This window comes from Phoxinus phoxinus (assembly GCF_949152265.1).
Source record: "Phoxinus phoxinus genome assembly, chromosome: 15".
Taxonomy (NCBI): Eukaryota; Metazoa; Chordata; class Actinopteri; order Cypriniformes; family Leuciscidae; genus Phoxinus; species Phoxinus phoxinus.
Window position 1 is genome coordinate 21,286,476 of NC_136890.1, and position 17,975 is coordinate 21,304,450.

A 17,975-nucleotide genomic window follows, 5' to 3' on the forward strand; every position below is an offset into this window, starting at 1 on the left:
ACTTCCGTAAGAAGAGCTCTGCACCTGTGTTGCCTTCTATTATAAAGGGACAGCAGGTAGAAGTAGTTAAACAATATAAATATTTGGGGACTATAATTGACGATAAACTACAATTTGAGGAAAATACTGATATAATTAGAGGAAAAGCTCTTCAGCGTATGCATTTTTTAAGGAAACTTCGACTTTTTAACATGGATGTTTCTTTTATGAAAATGTTTTATACATGCTTTATTGAAGCCGTTTTAAGTTTTTCCATTGTCTGCTGGTATGGTAACCTTAATATAAAGAACAGGAGGAAGCTGACAAGCATTGTGACAATGTGCAGCAAGATAGTGGGGACCGATTTAAGGACTATCTCACAGATTTATGAGTGCAGGACAACTAGGAAGGGCCAGGTAGTGCTTTCTGATGCTACTCATCCATTGTGTGCTGAATTTCAACTCCTTCCTTCAGGGCGGAGATTCAGACTCCCATTGTGTAAATCAAATAGATACAGAAATTCTTTCATACCGGCGGCAATTAAGTTTTTAAATGATTTTTTGTAATTTACGGTAATTTATGTGTTGTGTTGTTATTATGTGTATGTGTATACTACTGCTATTACTGCTGTCTACACAAATAATTGCCTTTAAGGACAATAAAGTTTTAACTAGGCAACAATAAGTCGTTTTTAGTGATGTCATCGTCCATGTCCCATAGGCCTACAGCCTTCCACTTAATGAGGCCTAACGCCTGCCCCTCTCTCTTATTGTCACGGTTTATGAGGCCTGATGCTTTATTTAAGAAGGAAAACCTTAAGCCATGTTAGCCTTATCAAATAAAACAAATTAGCAAACTCAACAAAAACAAAACAAAACATTTTTGGTTTCTCCTGGCCTCATTGTAGCAGTTGGTCGGATTTGTCCAGATTATTCTTGGAACAAAAATTAAACAATTTATTCGTAGCAATTTTTACATCAAATTTGTAAAATGTAATTTGTTTTCTTATAAAAAAACAACAAAAAACCCCGATTTGGATTAGCAGCAATGCCTGGAAGTGATACAGCTTAAATATACCTATAAATTAATAAACCCTTTTGTTGTATATTTTTCTTGATTTATTTGATTTTCAAGTCATTCTAACTGGTGCTTTCAAGACTTATCCAAATTCCAAACCATCCTGCAATTTTCAAGACTTCTTTGGCTCCACCTGCCCAGATTGCTGCGGCCCAACTTACGGTCTAGCCGCCACGTGTAGCTGGGAAAAGGACCACATAATGCTTTGTTCCTTATGCTCCTCAGCACGAGATGTTTTATTTTTCAGTCTGCTACACATCTGCTCTGCAGTTGTCTCACGGTCAGAGATGTTTAAAATTCCTCCGGTACACTTCTCTGCAGCCGAAAGCCTCACGGTCCATGTCTTTACCACATGCAAGAGAGTACGCCTCACTGGTTTTCAGCCATTCAATTCTTCTGTTTTATTGAGTCACAGTCACAGAAGCCCAAATCTAGTGTGCTGTGTCCCTAGACAGCATTAAGGCTATTGCAAAGTCTGGGTACCATAATTATGTCTTCTCTAGGTCTGAATGTAAGGCAGCATTGCTTATATATCCCAGAATGCATTGCAACAAGCTTAGTGAAAAAAGAAATCCAGAATGCCGTGTGAATCAAGAAAAGTGATTTTTTTTAATGTAATTTTGTTCCTGCAGCCAATCTGAATCCCATGTCCCACGCTGTGCACTGTGTGACCAGCATGGCGGCCCCCTCCTGGAGTTGCCTGAGTTTGGATGAAGAGACAGAGGAGGGTGAGGGGAGCACGGAGGATGTCAGGAAGCATGAAGAGGGAGGTCTCAGCTTCCTCCTCAAACAGGAAGACACGGAGAGCCAGGACAATTACATCTGCCTCTATAACCGCCTGGACATTTCAGTGCGAGAGATGAAGCAATACGTGGCCCAGATAGATGTGTAAGTGGTGAGGTAGATTAACAGTGTATTACCATAAAATAGTGTCTTAAAATAGATTTCATTTTTTAAAAGTTGGAAATGATTAAAAAATGTACAATTCTATAGTGAATATACATTTAATCTAAAATATTCTCAAGTTTTAAAATATTTAATAAGCTAAAAAACTTTTTGGAGTGCAGTTCTATTAAATGTTTTTTGTATTTTGCATTAAATGGTCAAAAACATTTTAATAGAAACTGTACTCTAAATTTTTTTTTATTATTTTAGATTAAATGTATGTTTAACTAGCAAATATAAATGGCAAAAAGTTTGAAGCACATCACTGCATCAGTCAAAGACTAAATTGGCACAGCTTTTTTCAAATTCTCATCTGGTTTTAGTAGCCTCCTCTTTTGAGGAGTTCCTCGAGTTCAAAACTTCTGGATGTTCTTTTATGACAGTCTAAAAATATTTAGTACTCAGACAGAAAAAAAACAAGACTGAAGCCATAACAGACAACTGCAGAGGAAACATTTCAACAGCCTCTCAGGAGGAACAAATGTTTGTTATTCAGAAGCTAGCATGTGCTGATGTAGAACTTTATTGCCAGTGAAATGGAGTCATTTCTCAATCCCATTCCCTCACCTCTCTCCCAGTGCCTTTCTGTCAGTCTACACTTCCCTGTCCCATAAAAGAACAAAGCTCATTAGTAAAATATAAGGGTGTTTGTTTAACTAGGGACACTTTTGTCCTTTTTGTCTTAAAACACTAGAATTTATATGTATGTATTAAAGTACAGAATGGCTATAATAAAAATTAATTTAGTAAAAATTGTATTTCAGGATACTTGATGAATAGGACATTCACAAGAACAGCATTTAATTGAAATTAAATCTTTTGTAACAATGTAAAGGTATTCACTTTTTATTTTGATCAATTTAATGCACTTTTTTTTCCATGAGGGGAAAAGCAACTCATAACCCAGGCTCTCAAAATTCATTAGAACAATTCCTGTCAGCTGTTTCCAAACCTTTCTGAATATTTGTAATTTTAGACTTCTGTCATCGATAACTGGACCGACCCAGCCGCAGGGATCAGAGCCACCCTCGATTGAGACCGCCCCCTCTACCTCTCCCATATCGGAGGAGACGGACCAAGACAAGACGGAGCATTGCGGGAACAAGAGAGTGTGCTTCAAAGTGAACGAAGACGATCAGGAGGACTCTGGACACGACACTATGAGCTACAGAGACTCATACAGGTGGGGAAAAGATTGGTGAGGATGTTTATGAAACTTTGTCAAGCCTGGGTGCTTAAATGAGTAACAAAGGTTCGCGTCAAGCCTGCAACATGTCCTGATTCCATCATTTCTCCTTTCTTTATCCGTCTAATAAATCAGTTTCTAAAATGTCCATATTGAGAAGAGCAGCAACTTTCCTCTCTTATGAGTTTCACAGTAACATTTTGTTTTCCATGAAATTATGTATAAAAGTTGATTTAAAATCCCAGTCTTCCTCCAACACGCGTGAAACCGAGAGAGTGAGCGAGACGGGGCTTCTGGGCTCCGGTCAAACTGATGTTGCTAAAACAGACATGTAGGAAGACGATAAACATCCCTTACAAAGAACCTGTTGTGTCACAGCGACCCAGACGCCCGCTTTAACCGCTAAAGAATACAATCAGTCACCATTGTTATGTCATCATTATATGGAGCAAAGTTTGTTTGGTTGTGATCTAGACCTGACGGAGCAGGGCAAAACTGAGACTGACCACAGCCGAGTGGATTTTTCTTTTGCTCCTGTCAGGATAAACGGTTGCCTGCCTTTGCACCCTCTATCATTATGTGGCGTTCCGCTTTAAAATCCTGTGATAGGGTGAGCTCATGAACAGCTGCAGCCATCATGTTTTATAGATAGAAACGTTTTTCCTCTATTTAGTAAGTAACTGGATTTGTCTGTGGGATGTAGGTAGGCCGTCTGTTCTTGTTATCATGAGAAGAGGGCTGGCTGTTAGGGAACATGAACTTTCAAGGGTTCAGGAGGTTGAATGGTAAAACTTTTTTTTTTCTTTTTCAATTTCTGGGAGTGATACAACCTGCTGGTCATGAGCTTGATCTGCTTCCATTCTTGGCTTGTGGCGGCGCTAAATTTGGCCTCTCCTCTAGTTTTGGGGTGGGTAAAGGAAACTTCTGCTACTCTTATACTACTAGTGGGTAGAAGTACAGCCTGTTTTCCCCTCTTTTTTGGAGCACAAAAAAACTTAATGAAAGTTTCATTCTGTATCAGAGTAAACATTTTAAGGCTGCCAAGTAGACATCCACCTAAAACATTGTTGATCTCAGTGGATAAACGTTGAAATTGGAAGTTTGTTGATGACTTCAGACTACTCTTATAATCAGTATACCATTGTTTTAAAGACATAGTTCACACAAAAAATTACAATTCTACTATCATTTACTCACCTTCATGTTGTTCCAAACCGTAACAACATTCTTACTTCAATTTTTTTTTTTTTATTGTGGAAGCTTGCTCTTTTTTTGTGCCATTTTTCTGGAGAAATTTTTTTTTTTTACCTTAGGAGCTAAAAGCAATTTTAGCCTATCAAAATCCAGAATTCTTGGCCCAAACAAGTTAATTAATATGTTCAACTGTCCTGCTGCTGTATTGCAGTGAATTTCATCATTAAATGAGCATGGACCGACCACACGCAGAGCCTGGGAAATAGATCGTTTCACTGAAGTTTTCCATTAGATTTGTATTTTTTCTTCAGCTTTCAATAATTTCTGAACTCGATATTAGTTTGAATGAATATCATACTTTGACGGTTCAAAGAATATCATACAGAAACGGTTCAAAGCGTTTTTGTGAATGATTAAATATCAAATTTTTAATCCGTCTCTACAAGCGTCCTTTTCATCACATGAACTAAAAAGCATTTGTTCTTGTGTTCTACAGTGAGTGTAACAGCAACCGGGACTCAGTGCTGTCATACACCAGCGTCCGGAGCAACAGTTCATACCTGGGCAGTGATGAGATGGGCTCAGGTAACTGTTGTCTTTCATATGTGGTTACAATGTTGAAATTCAGGACAATTACTAAAGAAAATTGCTACTTTTATTTTGTTTTCCAGGAGATGAGTTACCATGTGATATGCAGATCCCTTTCGACAAGCAGGATAAACTACACGGATGTCTGGAACACCTCTTCAATCAGGTATATTGATTTCCTCACTCATAAATGAAACTTTTAGTCTTTTGCCAATTTAAACTTGATATTCCCTTTGTAACTGTTGCCCTTTGTCTGACTCCACTCACCTTCTTATTTTATCTTCTATTTTTGCTCTTCATCAATACATCCCCTCTTAGTCTCAGTCTCTTCTTCCTCTCTAACTCCCACAGTATCGTTTATCACATTACCAACATCTCTAGTGAGCACTCTTTGACCTCTACACCTCTGCTCTTTGACCTCAAAATCTATCGTCTTCTGGAGGTCACCAGATTTTGACCCCCTCTCAATTACCCAGATATCAATAATGGGCTCTTTTATCCAGTGCAGGAAGGTTACATATGGACAGACTGAAAGCAGCAGGCCTGGCGTTAGCAAGGGCGTGTAGCCGGTCTTCAGTTAGCACAGGATGTGTGTGTGGTGACAGGCATAACTGTGTCTTTTTCATTCTCAGGTTGACTCTATCAACAGTCTCCTGAAGGGCCCTGTCATGAGCAAAGCTTGTGAGGAAACCAAGCATTTTCACACCGACCACAGTCAGCCAGGTACCGCCCGGTCGGGGTGTGCGCTATATTTGAATGTGTGCTATGTTTGGAAACTCATTTGAGGGATGTGTGTATTTGGGTTTTCCGTTAGTGTGTGGGGGACATTTTTGGGTAGGGGTGTGTGAATGTTTCTGTTTACATCTGTACGTTATTACCACTGCATGTGAGAAAACCACACTAGTTTCTCCTATGTATTTTATGTATTTTAGGGGCGTTTATAATTAGCCTCTGCCTAAAAAAAGGGGTCTGACAGCAATTATGTTTTTTTGTGTGTGTGTGTGTGTGTGTGTTCACACTGCCAGTTACACCTGTTGTCCTGTTTGTAAGATATTGCAAACCACATCTCTGAACATCTTTTATTGTTACCTTCACTTTTTCCCCGTAATAGAGTTTCGGCACACAGATGACTGGACCATACGTTGGCGGTACGTCTTGCACCAGAACATCCAGCAGGATCCTTGGAACCTCCCCATTTCAATCAAATCTCTAGTTAACAGCCTTCATCGCTTCGTAGAGGGTACGTTTAAGCCTGAACAATCAATATCAAATATCAAAATAACCCTTTTACTTTTTTACTACATGTTTTTTTTTTATTATTATTATTGTGCAAATTATATTATTAGTGTATATACAGATTTATGTCATAAAACTTGCAGTTATAATGGCAAATAAATTAATTTGAAAAGTAACTTTACCACTGGGATATGTCAAGAATGCGAGGATGTTTTTGGAGTTTTTACGATCTCACCAATTCCTGACTTTTTTTCCCTTTAGTTTCCTAAGGGGCCTTTCACACAGACTGCTTTTTTGCATTTAAACAATTTGTTTATTCAACAGCAGTGGAATAAAAAATAAATAAAAAAACAGTTTAGAGACACATTTTTAAAGGTTGAACTTAAGCACCACTTTTCTAGAAGGGCATGTCATGTGCAAAAGAAGACGCAAGCGCAACAGTCACTTGTCCATCTAGCATGTTTACAGTAGAAATGTGTTTTTGGGTTACAATTATTTTGCCTTGTTATAGTATGTTGGGTTGTATTCATGTCTATTTGTAACTGTGTTTCAGATGGAAGGAGTCAACTGTTGTTGGCGCTGCTTAAATGTACTGGTAAGTTACGCCTTGATTTAAACTTTCCCTTGTTGAACTTGATCATTTTAGATAATTTCAAATAGATATTAAGAAGTCAACCCAGAATGTTTACATTATCTTGCACTTGCGTCATCATCTGAGTGAGATTTCAGAAAGGAAACTGCAGTGTATGTGATTTGTCTTCCCCACTACTGTTTTGGATTATCCTGTATTTACAGACACCTCTGTGTGCTGTGATAAGGGAGTGTTTTATTGGAATTCTGTATCAGGGAGTGCGTACATATGTTTGTGTGTGTGCAGCCAAGCTGCAGTGGGGCGTGTCTGTTTGTGAGCTTCTCAGTGAGCAGATAAAGTGAGAGAACGGAGAGAGTGGGATTCATCCCATGGGGTCTGTGGTGGGAGACATATGGAAGCTGTTGAGCGTTTGCTTTGGAACCTGATCTAGAGCTCTTATCCCTACTGATCCACACAGACAGCAGCTCCAAACCCTGTTCCCGCCCAGTGCTGAAACCCACCATCTGCTTAGAGTATTACACTCGGACCACGGCTTACAACTGTTTTAGGACATTCAGAAATCACCTCACACCACTGATTTGGATATACTGTATGCTGATCTGTGAACGGCAAATTAATCAGTATTAGCTACATGTCAATTTAGAAACACACATTTAGAGCAATTAAAAACTGTAAAACAGCAGTTAAAACAGTAAAAAAATAAATACATTTTATAATGTCCTCTGACCCATACATATTCATCATTTGTTTTTTTTCTCAATACATATTTATATGTGCAATTAATTATAATGCATTACATTTAATTCAATGTTATCAATTTGATGAATACAAAAAAATAACATTTTAATAGAGAACCTAGGGTGTTCTGAACCTGTACAGTATATGCTACTGTTCAATAGCTTTGGGGGCAGAACTATTTTATTTAAAGAAATTAATACTTTTATTCAGCAGTTTTTGATCAAAAGTGACAGTAAAGACATTTATAATGTTACAAAAGATTTCGATTTAAAATAAATGCTGTTCTTTCCACCAAAATATTATGTAGCAACATTGTTGAAACAGTCATTTTAATTAAAATATTACTGTTTTTACAGTATTTCTGATCAAATAAATCCAAGCCTTGGTGAGCATAAGAGACTTATTTCAAAAGCATTAAAACGCTGTATCGACCACACTCTTTTGAATGGTAGTGTTTCTATTTCTGGAACAGAGTACTGAATATAAACATACAATAGTATTTATAAAACTATTTATTGTAATTTATTGACACTTAAAATGTGGTACAAACAATAAGTAATAAACTATCTTCCCAGCACAATGAATACATGTGTAAACCATAACACATATTTATACAATTCTCTTCTCTAACAGACACAGAACTCCAGTTGCGGCGGGATGTCATATTCTGCCAGTCCCTGGTAGGGGCGCTGTGTGCATTGGCGGAGCAGCTCGTGAGCGCACTGAACTTGCGCTTCAACAATAACGGAGAGTATGAGGAGGACAGTAAAGAGGTCAGCCGTAAATGGCTGGAGCAGATCGCCGCCATCGGAGTGCTCTTCAACTTCCAGTCAACACTCTCTCCACATGTGGTAAGACAGATAACCAGAAGTCGCGTCTTCTCAAAGCTGATTCAGTGACACTCGTCCCACAATGCCTCAGTGCCTACTACTAATATACACAAGCATGATAATAATGTCGTAGAACCTCTTATTCCTGGAAATTTAATCCTGGGACTAAATAAGGAATAAATACTGAACCAAGGCCACTGATTTCCAGAGCTGAATAACCTCCAGGATTTCTCAGCAACAGGAAACCATTCTAGTCACATCACAAGTTTTCTTCTCTGATACTGTCAGAATGCTGTTTATGAATGCAGATAGGGTGTAACGGTACACAAAAATGATGGTTCGATATGTACCTTGTTTTTTGAGTTCACGTTTCGGTATGTTTTCGGTAAATCAGAGGGGGGAAAAACAAACCATGTTTTTTTTTTTTCAATTAAACATTGGTTTACTGAACTAAATATGTCTGTCTATAAATTTTTTTAAAAGTCTGTCAATATTGCTGCAACCAGCAGTAACATACACTGCAGTTTATTGGGGCAAGAGATTTGAAGTGCTTATACTTTTGGATGCAAAATATGTTAGCAGAATATTTTAGAATAAGGTTAGAATGATAATATCCTGTTTTAATATAGCATCTCTCCGTCTGTAAGCGCACATGCGTACCCAACCGAAAGACCCATATTGAAAAAATGTCGGTAGTAATAATATATGTACCATTACATCCCTGGTATGCAATATATTGTTTGTCACATACTCTCCTGCTTCACCATGAGGGACTTATTTTGGTTTCCTTCAACAGAGAGAAGAGCGAATCATGCTGGAAGATACAAAAGCAGCACTGCAGGATCTGGAGAAAGTCACCGTGCTGTTCCGCCTAATGGAGAACGAGTGCCTCGTCCCAAGTACGACATCACGTATAGTAACCCATGGAGTATTAACACAGAAAAATACATCTTCTGTATATATACAGTTTTGAAAGTAATGTGTGTGATTCTTTCACTTAGCCAACCTTAAAATGCAAATGCCACTATTATGAAAGCCATTTGTTGGCCGATTTACCCAATAAGTGAAAGTTTCAAAACATTGCACGTACTGACCATCCCGACACTGCAACATTGGCCCAACAAGTGTTTTTATTTTTTATTTTTAGCAGGACTATATTTTTGCTAAGCCAGTGCCAGACAAAAGGAGTGTTTGCTGCCAGGCTTCCCCTTTAAATAATTTTAAATAACATAAATTCTAATATAAATAATAAATGTATTATTTAATGTATTAATTATACATTTAGTTTTATATTTAATGTTTGTTTTTATTAATATTTTAAATTAGCTTTTATTTTTTATTTTTTTATTTTAGTTTTAAGTTAAATTTGATAGGAATGTAATGATATGTTTATTTTGTTTTTTGTTTTTAACTAACTATTTAGGTTTCATACATTTTTATTTCAGTTTTAGTGTTAGTAATTTTAGTGCTTCGACTTAACGTACGTTCGTTAGTTTCCAAGGTAACATTTCTAATTTTTGTTTAGTTAAGCGTTTCATCTAATATTCATATTTATTAAGCAAAATTAATCGTTTTAGACTTTTAGTTTTAGTTAACTATAATAACCCTAATACCAGCATGTGACTGACTACTGAAAATGCAGTTGAAATATTAGACAGCCATGTTATTTTGCATTTTGCATTATTAACAGGTTCAAAATAGCAGAAATATTTATTTTACACATGTATGCTGTGTAAATTAATAGTTTAAATTGCACTTTGTAAACCACACTAAAACACCAGCAACAATGACCACAAAAAACTGGGCTGCATGCGAACGGGGTGTGCGAACGTCGCGGATCCTCCTGACGAAAATGACGTCACACGGAAAGTGTGAGGACCGAAGTATATGTCGCCCCCTCCCCCTCTACACAAACATAAAGTACACACACCCTCCAGATGTCCTCTTCAGGAATGTCAGCACAGTTCGCCATGATAGGGAGAGCAGCTTTATCTGCCGTCTTCTGTTTTGGTTTGAGTGAATCCGAGGGAGGATGTTCTGCTCAGCGGTTTGTTTCTGCCGCAAAGGTGTTTTATTTACAAGGTTATCTCTGTGTTGTACAAATGTGACCAGCTTGGATTTTAAATACTATCTCATTGTGGATTCTGCTTTCTTCTCTCACACAGACACACCTGTGCATTACCAGGTGGAAGGCAGTCGCCAGGCCATCAGGGTGACAATGTTCCTGGACAACTGTCATTTCAGTGAGCTGCCAACAAAACTGAAAAATGGAGCCTCTTTGAAGCTTCAATCAGTCCTCTTCACTAGAGGTGGGAGCAGACAAAAGACAAGATAAAAGACTATTTTCTTTCTAAATGGGTTTCATTTGTAATTTACAGTTCCAAAACCTAGTGAGCTGCCTACAGAGGCTGTATTTTAAGGCGCCATTGGCTTTAGGTTGGCATTGTAATTATGTTACCTCTTTAGATACCAAGCATCATTGCATGTTTCTGTTCAGGAATCTCCTATCCCATCATTTATGAGGCAAGATAAATGTACATAATATTTTTTTTTGTTATATACAGTGTTATTTTAGTACAATTGATAAAGTATTATAGTTTTTATTAATAGTTTGAATTTGTTTTATTATTATTATATTTTCTGTTTTTATTTCCCTTTTGGGGTAAAGTTTTTGCAATTTTGTTGTTTTTGCAATTTTTATTTGTTTGTTTTTATAAATATGTCTTTAGTTTTTACTCATTTAGTTTTAGTTCAAGTTATTTTCGAGCTTCAAGTTAAACTAAAATAAAAGTATGCCTTAACTAGCTGAAATATAATGTTTACATTTATGTTTTATATTATTTCATTAACGGCTATTTTATTTCAAGTAACAAAAATGTTTTTAGTTGTTCTAGTTTTAAATTTTAGTTAAGTATGATTATAATAATGTAATGACAACGAGTTAGAGTATTGTGCAACATGCAGAAATACTCACAGAAAACCACTTAAAACAATTGAGTTTCCTGTGCGAAGTTTTATTTGTGTGACGTACAAATGAGTAATGCTGCTTTAAAATGTTAATGCATAATAAGAAATCATACATGTATGTCTCAAATTTGAATATAGCCTTTTGAAATCTAGACTTTTAAGGGCAATCCTTACTCAGATGTCCATGTCATAACTGTTAGTGTTACAGAGAGTTAGCCCAGAATCAGTCATGCTCAAAATGTGCTCATTTAGAGCTAATGAAAGTCACTCTATTTCCTTGATGAGTCTTGGTCTCCACCTAGAGGTACTTGTAGAGCATTACAGCACTGGGGAAAGCATGATGTTCATCTGCATTTTCTACACCTTTATTAGGGCTGGAGAAGCCAGAGGGTGTGTTGTCTCAGGATTTTGTTGCCATGGAAGAGTTTCAGCAGCGCACAAATGCTCTATCACTGGAGAAGGTCAAAAGTTATTACCGCAAACTCAGGTACAAACCCGCTTTAGTGGCATTACGCCATCATACCTTGCATATCTTAAAGTGTTAAAAATCTTAAGTAAATAAATGTTTGACTGGCAAAAATAAAGTTATTTAAAGGTAAACGTGTGCTTATGCAATGTTTTTAATTTTTTCAGGGCTTTTTATCTGGAGAAATCAAATTCAGATTCAAATTCCACTGCCATGAAAATAGACCAGGTTGGTTGAGAAATATTTGTACATTGCCTTTCAACAGTTTGGTCAGTAATAATAATAAAAAAAGTAATTTTTCAGCTACAAGGATGCATTAAATTGATCAAAAGTTAGAGTAAAGACATATACATTGTTACATTTTTTTATTTATTCAAATCAATGCTGTTCTTTTTAACTTTCCATTCATTAAAGAATCCTGAAAACTGTATCATGGTTCCCACAAAAATATTAAGCAACTGTTTTCAACATTTGTAATAGTAATAAATGTTTCTTAAACGGCAAATTAGCATATTAGAATGAATTCTGAATAATCACGTGACACTGAAGACTGGAGTAATGATGCTGAAAATTCAGCTTTGTCATCATCACAGGAATAAATGACATTTTAAAATATATTCAAATATAAAAGTTATTTTAAATCATAATAACATTTCACAATATTCCCGCTTTTACTTTACTGTATAAAATAAATGCATCCTTGTTGAGCATAAAGATCATACAGACCCCACACTTTTGTTTTTTGTGTATGTTAGTGCACTGGAATTCCTGTACAGACCAACAAGAATATAATTCAATTTCAGAAAGCAATGTGAGTAAAGCTGTTTAAAATCCAAAAGTTTCAATCAGTTTCACTTAATCTTTCTCCAGCTCCTGCGGCCACTTAACACGTTGGATGACCTCTGTCGGCTCATGCAGGCATATATGAATGTAAAAGTGGGCTCTGCGGGTCAGCCCTCTGGTGTCAGTGTTCTGCTGGTGTCCTCTGAGCTCTGCAACCGGCTGGGGGCCTGTCACATCACCATGTGTGCTACTGGGATGCAGAGGTATCTACAGTCAAATCTTCATGTTTGCTCTAGATCTGATGATGAATGAAACCACAGATGGCAATAAGGTCAAATTGAGTGTTGGCTCAAGACACATGCCTCTCGTCTTTATTACTGAAGTGGAGCCACAGTCAAGTCTCTGCTATAAATATTTTGTATTTTATTTTGACTTTAATTTATTTCTCGCTCAAGTATGTGTAGAATCCAGGTGATTTGTCTCCTAGGTTTACCGCTACACGGAGGTAAATCTATAACAGATTGTCTAAACCACCTCTGACTAAGGTTTTTGTCCTGTGTAGGTGTACTCTGAATGTGTCGTTGGAGCAGGCCATTACTCTAGCCAGAAACCACGGCCTCATGCCCCGCTGCCTAATGCAGACTATGGACATCATGCGTAAACAGGTACAGTTTATGACACATAATTCAAACTGTTCCCCCAATGCCTGTGGAAAAACTGTGGTTGGTAGAAAATGACTATTTAGATAATCGCTGGAGATAGCACACGTATATCACGGAGACGTCTATTTGATGTGCGTGTTTACATCTGGAAGACGTATTTTTTAGTGTTTGCTCATCTGCAATACGTCTATAGGATGTTTCCTGTCAGATGTCAAATAGACGTTTAGAAGATGTCTGTAAGATGTAATGATTTAGAATGTATGTTAAACTGACATCTTAAAGATGTCTATCAGATGTTAGTAAACAGCAGATGCTTTCCAGATGAAGTGATCTTTAACAGACATCTTGCAGACGTACGTGTGCTAATCCTCACCAGCTGCCGAATATGCCACTAACTCTAACAAGTTTTTGATCCTCCTTGATGTCCTTTAATGAGTTCCAGTAACTCTCAAGCATATTATATTCGACAGTGATGGTTTTAACTGGTTTATAGTCTGATTCAAATTTGGTCATTCGGATGAAAACTGTAGGAGTTCGGGAAAAAAGGGTTAAAAGTGACAAAGTTCCTTCCCTATAATTAGGAAAATGAAACATGAATCGCTGACCTACTCATGAAAGTTTCATATCCATTGCTAGAGGTTTTGAGAGAATAACTCCAAAACTCGCACTGGCATATGTGACACTGGATCACAAAAGCAAAAGATTATCAAAATTATCGATTTTTCTTTTATGCCAAAAATCATTAGGATATTAAGTAAAGATCATGTTCCATGAAGATATTTTGTACACTTCCTACCGTAAATATGTAAAATATTTATTTTTGTGAGTGAATGCAGCACAATCGCGAACATAAATGGACAACTTTAAAGGCGTTTTTCTCAATGTTTAGATTTTTTTGCACCCTCAGATTCCATATTTACAAATAGTTGTATCTTGACCAAATATTGCCCTATCATAATAAACCATACATCAAAGGAAAGCGTTTTTATTCAGCTTTCAGTGGATGTACAAATCTCAATATCAGAAAATTGACCTGTGACTGGGTTTGTGGTCCAGGGTCACATATATGGGCCTTAGTGAAATAACAAGAAAACCACAGCAGATACAAAACATGCCATACACACCTTCAGCGCTTGACCTCTGACTAACATATCAATAAATCTGTGTAGGCAAGTAGTCTAAAGGCTAAACAAGGTTTGTAATTAGACATTTGTCCAACAATAAACAGTAATACACACTTAAAAACAGTTCAGTGTGCTTTGGAATATAAAGGCTTGAGCTATTATGACAGACAATAATGATTTTCTTTATCCACAGGGCACCAGAGTGGAGATTTCAGCCAAAAATCTCAGAGTAATGGACCAGATGCCATCTTTTGCTCCCAGGTATTACTGACTCTTGCTATTTAAAGACCTCGCCGACATTAAAAATTGAAACTTATTCTTGCTACTGTAGGAATATTATTCCTGCTACTCCTACAGTAACTAAACCCGTTTTAATCCTCATCACAGGCTCTTCAGGTTGTGTTTACCCCCCTCTGATGGAGATCTTTGAACGAGGTGATGTCCGTCTCTCAGGCCTTCTAGATGCTGGGAGATATCAAGACTGGCTTATCATTTTGAGACTATGCCTCAGCACATCTCAACTCCCGCCCCAGCCTCATCCAGAGAGGTCCGGGTGAGGTCAACATGATGAGGAATGAGGAAAAATCTGGCCACCTTTATCTCCTGCTCTGGCAGCTGAGAAAATCGCTAATGCAAACGATGCTAATCTTGGCTAGCAGCGTCTGCCCACATTGCTACATTGTTTAGTCTCCTACTGGATCTGGACTGGCATGTGAATGGCTAAATCTAGGCTGTGTTCTCTCTTCCTTCGCCGTCGACTGCAATCTTGGGTCAGAAAGTAAGTTTGGTCTGGATGGCGACGTCAAGTTCAGATGCGTGGTGATTATGTGCAATTACTGTAGCTTAGCATGAGTGTGTCCGCACTGTGTCATGAGAGGTGGTGCCCTCAGAGAGCTGTTGCGTTTCTCTCACTTGTATCAGGTATTACGAAAGTACTGAAATCATTCCAGCCTACATGGACCAGTTTCATAATCTTCATTTTTTTTTTTTATCCGTTGTCGCGTTTAAATGAGTTTGATTCTGTTTAACAACACAGTTTTATTGTGAAGTCCTATCAACAACGCATTTAAAGGAAAACAGGGAAACTGACGGAGGCTATCAGCTTCTCAAACAATACAAAAACTTAGACCTGCGTTCAAAATACAAGATTTTACTGTAATCAAAATGTTGATATTGAAGACTGATACGGCTTATTGATCAACTTGGAGAAAAATGTACATTGCTTGTCCCTGGTGTATAGCACTTTCTTTTTTTTTCTTTTTTTTTAAGCATGAATCAATGCTGTGTTACAGTGCGTGACTGTTCTGGGGAGCTGCTTTATGCGGCTGTTTGGAAAAGCACAATAAAAAAAAGCTTGTGTTCTTTAGTGTTTGTTAAACATAATGTACATTGTAAAAGAAACGCAAAGGGATCATTTGAAGAATGAATAGATATAGTAGGATTTATTGAAGTTTTGTATTTAGGTAAATATATATATATATGTATCAGAGGGATAAGCATATGCTCTTTGGGAACAGCAGTGCTATAATTTAAAGAGTATTAATAATTTTAAAACAAATATAATATTGTACATCTTTCATTTTGTATACTTAGTGTATATTTGGATAGGAAACTTTATTGTGCTTTTACACAATGTGTTCAGTATTTAAATTTCTAACTGCGGCTGTGTGGTCAGTAACCGAGTAGGCCTGGATTAGTTTGGACTAGTTAAGCTAGTTTGTACGGTGTGACGGGCTTTTGTTACATGCAGAGTCTGTTTTTAGATATATGTTACATTCAGTAACCCTGACAGTTTGCATTATTTGCTCAAATTTGACCATTTTTGAGAGAGAAACAGATTTGAGTAAATAAAGTCACTTTAGTGACAATTAATGCAAAAAAACATCATAATCTTATTCAGGCGTTCATGTTTTTATTGTTGCTCATAGCACGTCACTGTCTGTTACTGTACATGCATGGAAGTTAGATGCTGCAACTTAATACCATGTTGCAGTTTTACATGTATTGATGATAAAATATTTTAGAAAAATAATACTTGAATTTATGCTAATAAATACTTTTTTTTCATATATATCCAAAATTGAAGGCTAGTGCTGGTAAAATGCACATTTCTGATTAATTTGATGTTAACATTTTTACTTGGTCCTCAAAGCAAACTGGAAACAAGTGTTTTTAATCCACAGAATCTGTGCAGTGTGTTTATTGTATGTTTTGAAAGTCCTCATTGTTGCTTGTTACAGTTCTTTATTATGTCCACATGAAACTTATCATTTCTGTATGATAAACCTAAATCTAGTAAAACCCAAAGACGTAGCGGTAGCATTAGCATGTTCCTATCACTGTATTAAAATCTCAGGTTTCTGCACCATCTCGGTCCATTATTGTGCGATAGCTTCCCATTTCAAAAGTTGACAAGACTGCATAATTTAACATCACTAATCAGTCATCTGAAACATAGTATGCATGCATTGAATTGTTTTTATTTTATATATACATATACTGCTGACCTGGTTTCAGTACCATTTTAAGTTTATTTTGCCAATTTTGAACTCCTTGCCTCAATTTCAAGTGTACTTTTAGCTCAAAGAGCGGAAAAATATTCAATGGTGCTCGCAAATCAAGCCTTTCTTTTGGGGCCTTAGTTTGTTAGTCTTTACCTCCTATTTTTCTATTGTTTTGTTTAATTTCAAAATCATTTTCTTAATCTTACAGATTCTGATTGTTCCTATTAACAAGAGCAGTTTAATCAAAACCTCACTGGTGGAGTGAAGGAGTAGATCTAATCTGCATCTAAAAGTATAACTTCTAGTTTGACTGAAGTCTCTCTGCGTCCTCATGCTTTCCTGAACTGTGCATTATGGCTCTTACATTTTTCCTGCTGGTAATGTAAGCATTTATCCAGGTGTTTTTAACTCGATGTTGAATTAAAAGCATTGTATAAAGTTCTCCTTTCTGAGGTAATATAATATTACCCATATCTATTATATATTTTGATCTTCAGTGAGTTAGAATTGAGATAAAACTGAGGACCTTTGGGAAATCCAGGGGCCCAGCGCCTCAGAATTGTCTCGGATGTAAAATTGTCTTGTACCCCAAAGCTCAATGTGTCGCCCTCATTTGTGAATGCAGCCATGATAACATGATTTTATAGAAGCCTTCAGTCTGACTGGAGTAAACCATTAGACCTCTTAATGAAGTTCTGCTAGGTTTGTCTTTATGCTGTATTTAATGCATTGCTAATATCAAACAAAATAAAAGAGTTTCTGTTTATAAATGACTTCTGACCTGTCATTGTTATAACAGCACAGAATAAGTTGCATACAGTGTGTATAAGTAGCTGTGAAGAGATATTGAGAACAGTTAAACATCCTGCATCAATTAATGCATTTTCAATTAAACCGCAATTTTTGATTGGTATTGAGATATCTTGTTTTAAAATGCTTCAGGTGATAAGCATCTCGTCTCCATTCCGCTGTTTGGAGGCTGCAAAGTTCTCTTTCCTTCCTTAAATGATTTAGCTTTTTAATGATTTACTACTTGAAACAATTTGTTACATCAGCCACTTAATCCCAAATCTGATTGCTGAAACATTAAATACAGAGGCTCGT

General features: G+C 36.8%; 1 protein-coding gene across 1 annotated transcript in view; it reads left to right on the forward strand.

Moving 5' to 3' along the window:
* The window catches only part of prex1 (phosphatidylinositol-3,4,5-trisphosphate-dependent Rac exchange factor 1), a 79,321-nt gene extending 61,678 nt beyond the window's left edge, over window positions 1-17,643 (forward strand). Inside the window, exons 25-40 of the mRNA XM_079638014.1 lie at window positions 1,689-1,944; window positions 2,978-3,184; window positions 4,878-4,966; window positions 5,053-5,135; window positions 5,602-5,692; window positions 6,081-6,209; window positions 6,759-6,800; window positions 8,169-8,386; window positions 9,162-9,264; window positions 10,531-10,674; window positions 11,705-11,819; window positions 11,966-12,026; window positions 12,669-12,844; window positions 13,144-13,246; window positions 14,561-14,628; window positions 14,755-17,643. Coding sequence (XP_079494140.1) covers window positions 1,689-1,944; window positions 2,978-3,184; window positions 4,878-4,966; window positions 5,053-5,135; window positions 5,602-5,692; window positions 6,081-6,209; window positions 6,759-6,800; window positions 8,169-8,386; window positions 9,162-9,264; window positions 10,531-10,674; window positions 11,705-11,819; window positions 11,966-12,026; window positions 12,669-12,844; window positions 13,144-13,246; window positions 14,561-14,628; window positions 14,755-14,797 — 1,928 coding nt within the window. The 3' untranslated portion in view covers window positions 14,798-17,643. The remainder of the gene's footprint in view (window positions 1-1,688; window positions 1,945-2,977; window positions 3,185-4,877; window positions 4,967-5,052; window positions 5,136-5,601; window positions 5,693-6,080; window positions 6,210-6,758; window positions 6,801-8,168; window positions 8,387-9,161; window positions 9,265-10,530; window positions 10,675-11,704; window positions 11,820-11,965; window positions 12,027-12,668; window positions 12,845-13,143; window positions 13,247-14,560; window positions 14,629-14,754) is intronic.
* Window positions 17,644-17,975: the final 332 nt, after the last annotated feature.